Genomic DNA, 8,595 nt, shown 5'->3' with positions numbered 1-8,595 from the left:
AGAGTTTTTGCTTTTAGAGCAGCAGATTTGATGTGTGTAAACTGAGGACTGTGACGTCAGTGCGCCGCTCAGAATTGTGGGTAAATGTAAACTGTACTTACTCAGCAGCAACGTAAAGGTTTGGGTTTACAAGCGCTGAAAAAAGAGGGAACAGCGACGCCTGCTGGTAAAGAAAAGCAACGCACACGCAAAGCAGAATGGTGGGTTTCTGAGGAATTAAACTGATTTTTATTTAAATCATACGACGACGGAGAATTAGGGACACTATATAAAATAGATTCAACATGTTTTGGAGAAAAAATTTGAAAAAAAACTCCACAATTGATGAAATAAATTTCATAAATGTAACAATCATTCAACTAAATAAAAAAAAACTCAGATAAATATGTACATTTTATTATTTTCATACTCTGTTTGACTTTGCTTACATTTATGAATTAAATGTCACGTTCGTGTGTATTGTGTGCATATTTGCAAAAACCTCTATGGTTATGAGACACAACAATTTTTCTTTACATTTACATGAATTTTTCCGCATGCTTTTTTAAATCAATGCATTTTATTATTGCTGTAATGAGTTTTACATATCTAAAGGATTTTGATATATTGTGTACAATCAATGCCAAAAGTAAACCAATTAATCAAATCAAATCAAGATAGAGATTCTCCACAACTGCATGTGATGAAGTATTTCCGTTCCCCTTTTGTCCCGTCTGCCGTCAAACTAACAGCGTTTGACCAAAATAAAAACATCACAGCCGCAGATAAACTTTGTGGTGGTCAGGGATCATGACCCTATAAGAGAACTCACTCGAGGGAAAATTTAGCTTGTTATTTATTTGTAACTAACCTATGAGTGGGTTCTCCTTTATCCAGGTTGATTTTACTGAAGTAGTGGGTATAAAAGTGGTCAACTGAACGTTCACCTCTTTTCACGAGGCTCTCACAATTCTGAATAAACAAAAATCTGCTCCTGAATACTTTTATTTTTAATCATTGTCATAGATTCTTACTTTAGCAGCTCATTTATGATACAAAATATTTCTAAACCAAACACAAAAATGTTTAACTGACATTTTTAAGCTTTTAGTTTGACTTTTCAATCTATATCGTGCCATCAATGCAGGGAAGATTACGCAACATTAACTTTGTCCTGCAGTAACATAACATCGACAGCAGGGGGCGCAAAGGTTCCCTCAACAGTCCTGGGCTTCATAATTTGCAGAATAACTACAGTTCTGGTTGACAAATTGTGTATTTAGATAAGTACTTCGGTACCTTTTAAACTTTTCATTACTAAATTGGAAGAAATGACAAAAGACTCTTAATTTTGCTTGCATTTCAGTTTGTAAAAAATACATTTAAATAAATATAGCATCAAGGAACCTGTGTGCAAAATTTCATAAAGCCTATCAACAAAACCAGAAGTCATGAATTGTTTTTTAAAACAATTAATATTTTATACAAAGACATAGTAACAACTAGATTTAATATTCAATATAATTTATGGAAGAATAATTTTGAAACTTGGAAACATAATTTTCATGATTGTGTCAATATTTTTGCAGGATTTCTACAATAGACTTTCAACAAAAAACAATATTCTTCCTCATTTGGAATTTTTTAAATGTATTAATAAATGTCATTTTTTGAAACTGAGCTTCATTTTTTTTCTATTTAAACATGACCAGTTATAATTTTACAGTTAAGGCATGAAGGGCAGCACAGCACATCAAGATGAGACTTGGTTTAACATCCACACACTCATAACTATGACTTCCTACCAGGTTTACTAGATTAAGGTTGTACACATTGGGACTCCAGAGACATTCCCGGTTTAGGAAACCTTCTTTAGGACAGGATCCTCTTTCCTGTAATCGGATTGAATAATATCGGAAACTATGAAAAGATCTTTTTTCATTGTTGTTTTTTTTTTGGATGAGGAAAAAAGAAGTCTTTGTTTACTGATTGTTGTTTCTGATATTGAAAAAATAGATATTTTGTACCACCAAAAAAAAGTATCCGAAATCCGAAGATTTCAGTCTAGAGCTTTACAACTTCAGAATTTACATTTGTCACTAAACCATCTTCCTAAATTTAAATCTACTGTACATCATGGTCACTAAATGTAAAACCGCTATAAGTGTAGCCAGTTTTAATGGTCCTGCCCTGAAATACAAAAGTATTGGATATTGTTAGCCAACAACAATTCAGATTAAACCAGAGCTATAGTTACCTTCCTCCTGTGTCTGCCTACTACACAAATTAAAAATATATCTAACAGAAAATGATTTAATGTTCAACCTTTATTGCAAGGACAAATATTCATCTGAACTGGATTTCTGAGAAGCCCCCGGCAGTATTTGGATGACTCACAATGATAGTGGACCCTTTAGTCCACCTTGGTTGTGTAGTTCACACTAACTGAGACCTTTTTGGAGTAAGTGTTGATGTGTCTGCTGTTCTATGAAATCTAACGGCCAGTTTTGATGTGGTAAAGACCAGAACTTTTCATTGATTTGCGTATGAACTCATGGAAAAGTGAATCTATTCTTTCTGTTTATTTGTTATTTTTTTAACTTACGGCTGTTCTTTTGTTCTGTTCGTTATAGTCTTTTCTTTTTGTGTACTTGTGTAAAAATTAGAACAGTAATATTTACATATATACAAGAATTTAATCTATTTTGTAAATCCCTCTAAAAATGGGAAATATTGCTGTAAACTCTTAATCTGTTTACATAAAGTAAAGCATTTTTTCCTTCTTATTATTTTCTTAGTTTTTATTACTTTGTGTATTTTTATTTTTTATTTGTTTGTTCCAGTTTTGTATTTTTGGGAGGTCATAGTTGTCATAAAGTTTATCGATTTGATCGAATAATTGTTCTGTGACTTTGAATTTGTCAATAAAGCAGAAAAAAAATGTTTTTGTGTTGCTAACTCAACTCTTTTGTTTCTGTATGTTTTTTTAATTGAAAGTTTTCTTTTGCCGATGTAGTCTAGAAAGAGTTAATGGATATTTAAAAAAACAAACGATGTAGCAAAATCTGAGCAAAATCATTAAGTTGGTTTTGACTTCAATAACACAACATCGTTACGAGGTTAAACGCTCAAAATGCACTTTTTTTCTGGGCTATTTTAACTCAGAAAAAAAAAAACAGGACAAAAAAAACATAAATTGGGTTTAAATAAACCAGCTATAGGTCTAAAAATAGTATTTCTCCATGAAGTATATCTCTCAACATGAATGAATTAGGTCGAAGGTAAAACACCGAGACATTTAAGAGTGTAAGACGAGAACTGTGCATAAAGGGTCTCTAGGTTTTTTCCCCCCAGAAGCTTTATAATAAAAGGATGCAGGTAGAGTAGTAGACATTGTACATTAATTCAAAAATATAAACAAGGAATAAAACTAAATAAAATAAGGTGCCAGGGGTAGGAATCAATAAAAAGTACAGAAAGAGCAAAACGAGATGAGACAACAGAATTACAGATTTAACATTTTAAGCAATTTCAGATAAAGACGTTTTAAGTGTTTTTTTGGTTTTTTGAAAACCAATAGTCATTTCTCCACCAAAATTATAGGAAAAAAATCAGTTTTATTTTAGAAAATTGACATTTATGAATGTAAATTAAATAAAAAGTAGGAATAAGTTCATTCAAAAATATGTAAATATGTTGATGGGAGCCAAACCACACAAAGCAAAGAAAAGAAGAGTTTTAGTCTATTTGGACCAAGAGAAATAAGAAAAACTGCCTAAAAGATTGAGAAAAGAGGAAAAGCCAATACAGTAAATGAATAAATGTTTTAGGTGAAAGTCCACAAAAGGTGCATTTATTCAATATTGGGTTTAAATCTTATTAAAAACGTTTTCATGGGGTAAAATTGATAAATTGTTTTACAAGATGAGTATTGCAAAATAAGATAGCAACTAGGTAAAACCCAGATCTTTATCCATAAAGATCATCTACATATTTGTGTGGCAAAGATATGATATTTTTCTGAAAAAGTGCTTTAATGTCTTTATTACCTTTCCAGGAACAGCAAAACAGATTTTTCCAACAGTGGGAAAAGAAAGATTTTTGACTCAATAACATACATTTTTCAGGATGTATTACACCAAGAACTTTGGGATTTAGGTAAATGGGAGGCTATTTATGGGTCTCTTGGAGCAGCTCTGTGGCGCACTATTACGCGCCACCGTGGCCAAAGGTTAAAAACAGGCCTGTAAGCCGGTTCTTCTCTGTGTCCAGGTGCTTGACCTTATAGAAAAGGAGGGGGCGGTAGCTAAATTAAAACCTGGGGTGGTGTAAGACCCATTCAGCCAATCAGAAATCCTCTCCAGCGTTTAAAGGGAAAGGGGGAGCAGTCTCTCGGGCTTTATGAGTGATCTGACTTTAGCATCTTCACAGTTTTCCCCCACGAGTTCAGAGTTTGGGAGCAAAAACAGTGCAGCTTGGATGCTTTTTAGGTCGCTCCTCGCTGGTTCCTGCACTTCTCTTCCCTATTTGTCTGTGGATGCTGCGCTCCCGCCCCGCCTCACTTGTTGCGCAGATGCTGCGCGCGCCGCTGACTATTCAGTGAGGAGATGAGAGGCTGCAACAGGTGCGCGGAGCATCTGCTGAATTGAGAGAATTCCGTCTCATTTTTTGATATCCTGATACCGTTTGTTTGGTGTTTGGACTTTGGGTTTAGTTTGTAGATGCGAGATTAACGAGATTTGAAGCGCGCAAAAGACGCAGGATGCCGGTTCTACCGAGTCTCGACAGTGCCAGCAAGTTTCGGGAAAGCTGGCTGTCGGTGTTCCCGGAGGACCCCTTCACTGACGCTGCCCCTCTGGATGACAGCCTCACCAGCCTTCACTGGCTCCAGAACTTCTCCATCCTCAGCGCGGACCCGGAGCGGCCGAACGGTGCCGGACCCGGCTGCCCGTCCTCGCAGCAGCATCTCTGCATGATGAAGCGCCTCGGTTTCCAAAGAGCCGGAACTGACTCCCCGTCCAGCCCTCCCGCCGGGGACACCGCCGCCGCCGGGATGCCTCTGTATCCGGGCAGCCCCGTTACGTCCGGGAGCGACTCCAGCGCGTCGCCGCGCTATCCCAGCTGCGCGCACCCGCAGATCCAGGCGAGCCCGTCGGCGGAGGTGGACTACAAAACTAACCCCAAGGTCAAGCCTCCGTACTCCTACGCCTCCCTCATCTGCATGGCCATGCAGGCCAGCAAGCAGCCTAAAGTCACTCTGTCCACCATCTACAACTGGATCACCCAGAACTTCTGCTACTACAGACACGCGGAGCCCAGCTGGCAGGTAACCCAGATTAGATTACTCACTGTGTATAATTTATGAGTCTGACAAATGGTGATGTGGGGAGGGGGGGTGGGAGGGGGTTTAAGTGACTCCAGTGTCACATTCTTTATGAATTTTAGAAAATCTCATCGAAGATCTTTCTGTGAAAATGGAATCTGCTTTTAATTTGACACAATCTGCGCTTTTTACCCTCCTTCTGGGGCTCATGTGTGAGTGTGTGTGTGTGTGTGTGTGGGGGGGGGGGGGGGTTGTCAGGGGGGTGGTGGTAGATGATTAGATGAAGGAAGCACTCGTGTGTGTGTGTGTGTGTGTTAATGAGGGCTCCAGAGATCCAGCTGATCATGTTTGAAAAGCACAGAGCTGCCTGTTACTAGAAAGCCTCATTAGCTACATTTGCCTTTCTACACAAACAACCCCCCCCCCCCCCCAAATAAAATGCCCACTCCCTGCCAGAAAAAGCGTTTTCTAACTCTGCACAAACGATTTGCCATTGTGTCCATGTTTCATGCGACTCCCTTTGCCCCTTTTTCCTCCGCAGAACTCGATTCGTCACAACTTGTCCCTCAACAAGTGCTTCAAGAAGGTCCCCCGGCAGAAAGACGAGCCGGGGAAGGGGGGCTTCTGGCAGATCGATCCTCAGTACGCCGACATGTTTGTGAACGGCATCTTCAAGCGCAGGAGGATGTCCGCCAACCACTACAGCAGCCCGCAGAGGCACAGCAAACCTGTGCAGGGCTACCACTGCCCCTACCAGGCCATGGGGGGGAAACGGAAAGACCTGCCTCCTAAAAGCAAGACCCTGAGAGCCACGCAGTCGCCCCTGCTGGCCACGGAGGCCAACACGGCAGACATCCTGAGTGGGGACTTTGACCTGGCGTCGGTGTTCGATGATGTCCTCGGCGGGGGCTGCAGCACCTTTGAGGACTTGGACATAAACATGGCGCTGAGCTCGCTGGGATGCGAGGTGGAAGCGAGGCAGCACCCAGCCGGCGTGGGCCGGTGGTGCGGAGGGGGCGGAGACATCCTGGGTCAGAGCCAGCTGATGTCCCATCATCAGCTCTACGGCTACCCGGGCCTCGGCGCCGCTCCCGGCAACTGTGCCGTCAGCGCGGGCGAGCTGCCTCCTCAGCTGCACGGCCACCCGGAGCAGCTGATGCACAGCCACCAGCAGCACTTGGAGGGGCTGTTCTCAGACCAGCCGGCGGAGCTGCCGCTGCAGCCGTGGGAGGAGATCAAAGAGGAGGCCCAGGCCGTTCCCCTGGACCAGGGCTTCGGCCTGTACGAGGGCTTCTTCACCGAGATGCAGCCGTGGTAACGAGCGGACCCTAACGCTACCTGTGACTTGGGGCTTTGGAGAATCTGACCTTTCTGACCCGCCATCAAACAAATGCAGTTATCTTCTCTGGAGGTTCACAGTGGTCAGTGCTTCAGACCTCACTCACGTTTTAACGTTCAAATCAGAACAAAACGACTCTCATCCGCCTCACCTGGGCTCAACCTCCACAGAAAATACCACTTACGGAGAACATGGACACAAACGAAACCCTGTCTTCTGCCAGAGACTAAAACAAACTTTGGCTTTTCGGTGATGTTGGATTTCTCACGACAAAGAAAACACACCAACGTGAGCTCAGACACCGACATGCAGGCGGCGAGGACTTATGGGACTTTAATGTGCTACATTAGCATACACTTTTGTACTAACATGCAGCGAAGTTATTCCAGCTCCATTTTTTAAAGACCCGCTCTGATCAATTTTTTAAACTGTTTTCAAAACGTTCTCAGTGATCCTTTAATTATGATGATGCTGTTTTTAGGCCAAAAAAAAAGGCTGTGTCGTTTTTTAGGACATAGTTTCTGCAGATCGGCAGGAGTAAAAATTCCCCTCCTGTTAAAGCAAAGCAACCCCGCCCCCCTGTCCCATCACCCATCTGTTTACGAGTTCTCCTGCTAACTTACAGCCCCTCACATTCCCCAGTCTAATATTATTAGTGCAACAAAAATGGCGATCTATCCAGTCGTGCATTTTTGGATCCAGATTCCAGCTCAAAAAACATGGATCCATTTGTCTCCAGGTGGATGCATCAGAATGGAGTGGAGCTGGGAGCTTGTGACTCCGCCCATTGACATATTTTCTGAGTCACAAAGATTCTTTCTTCTGCTCCTGATTAACAACGCTTTGACTAAAGAAATCCTCAGTAATGCTGTTTTACTTTTAATTTTCTTTCAAAATGTCCTCCATCATCATAAAACTGCCATAAAAAGCCTAATTTTTTCATCAGAGTGGGATCTTTGAAGATGAAGGTGGATCCAAAACAACAAGATTCACAGGTAAATGTTCATGAACAAACCTCTTAAAACATTTGGATCATATCTATATTTATATATATTCACTGCAGCGTCCAGCATGAAGCTCAGCAAAACCATTTTCTACTAAATGTATTAGAAAGGAGAGCAGATGGAAGAAGTGGGTCAATATGCACTTTGATCGCCGCTTTGGTCTTCTTTTTTGGACTCACATGGAATTTACGTTTTTAAAAAATGTACTCACCGTAACCTTCATGCTTCTATGGCACTAAGCTGCAATAACTTGAACTGGGAAATGTTTTTCTGTTTCACATTTTTACAAATTTAGGCTTTTGTTGCTGTTTTTTTTTTTTTGCGCCAAATTTCTTAACAAGGAATATGCAGTTTGTGTTTCTGAGTTGATTAATCAGAAGAGCTACTGACTTTTGGTGACACTGAAGCTTTGTTAATCTTATCTGATCACTTTTGTGTCATTTTTTTATTGCTTTGATAAATCTGATCACAAATTTCAAGAGTGTGTCAACTTATTATTTTTTTCTTTCAATTCTTTTCTCTTCTTAGCCCACACCCTCTTTTTTTCTCACTCTGTTGTGATGATTATTGTTGGAAGACTCCTTTATCTGATTTTGTTCATTTGTACTTTTTAAAAAGCTGTTTGGAAAAAAACAAAAACAATCATGCCTTAATGCAATAAATGGTGTCAAATAAAAACAGTGATATTTTTTATTGATGTATTTTAAAAATGAAGGTGGAGCAGCATGTTTACTGTGTGAGCATCATCGAGAGAGGAAAAACACTCATCTGACTAATGGATTTGTACCCGACAGGTGTCGAAAACGTGCAAAGTATTTTATGATATTTGCAACTCTAACACTAACCTTCCCACCTCAGCAGCAAGAATCTAAAAATAAATAATCATTATGATAGCAGAAAAGGTCAGAGCAGTCCAATAACAAGTGGTGGAAACACAAACCAAAAGGTCT

At 40.5% G+C, this 8,595-nt stretch overlaps 1 protein-coding gene across 1 annotated transcript; it reads left to right on the top strand.

Moving 5' to 3' along the window:
• The first annotated feature begins 1,316 nt into the window (after positions 1-1,316).
• Positions 1,317-8,323, top strand: foxj1b (forkhead box J1b). Its single transcript, XM_023949724.2, has 2 exons — positions 1,317-5,305; positions 5,844-8,323. Exons 1-2 carry the CDS (start codon positions 4,742-4,744, stop codon positions 6,618-6,620), a joined length of 1,341 nt encoding a protein of 446 aa, XP_023805492.1. The 5' UTR covers positions 1,317-4,741; the 3' UTR covers positions 6,621-8,323.
• Positions 8,324-8,595: the final 272 nt, after the last annotated feature.

The sequence above is a fragment of the Oryzias latipes genome, chromosome 19, assembly GCF_053564925.1.
Source record: "Oryzias latipes strain Hd-rR chromosome 19, Olatipes_Hd-rR_3.1".
Classification (NCBI taxonomy): Eukaryota; Metazoa; Chordata; class Actinopteri; order Beloniformes; family Adrianichthyidae; genus Oryzias; species Oryzias latipes.
This window is presented reverse-complemented; position numbering and strand designations above follow the sequence as displayed.

Coding starts and splice junctions, on each gene's coding strand:
- foxj1b (XM_023949724.2), top strand. CDS start 4,742: ATGCCGGTTCTACCGAGTCTCGACAGTGCCAGCAAGTTTCGGGAAAGC. Junction 5,306..5,843: donor ACGCGGAGCCCAGCTGGCAG/GTAACCCAGATT, acceptor TTTCCTCCGCAG/AACTCGATTCGTCACAACTT.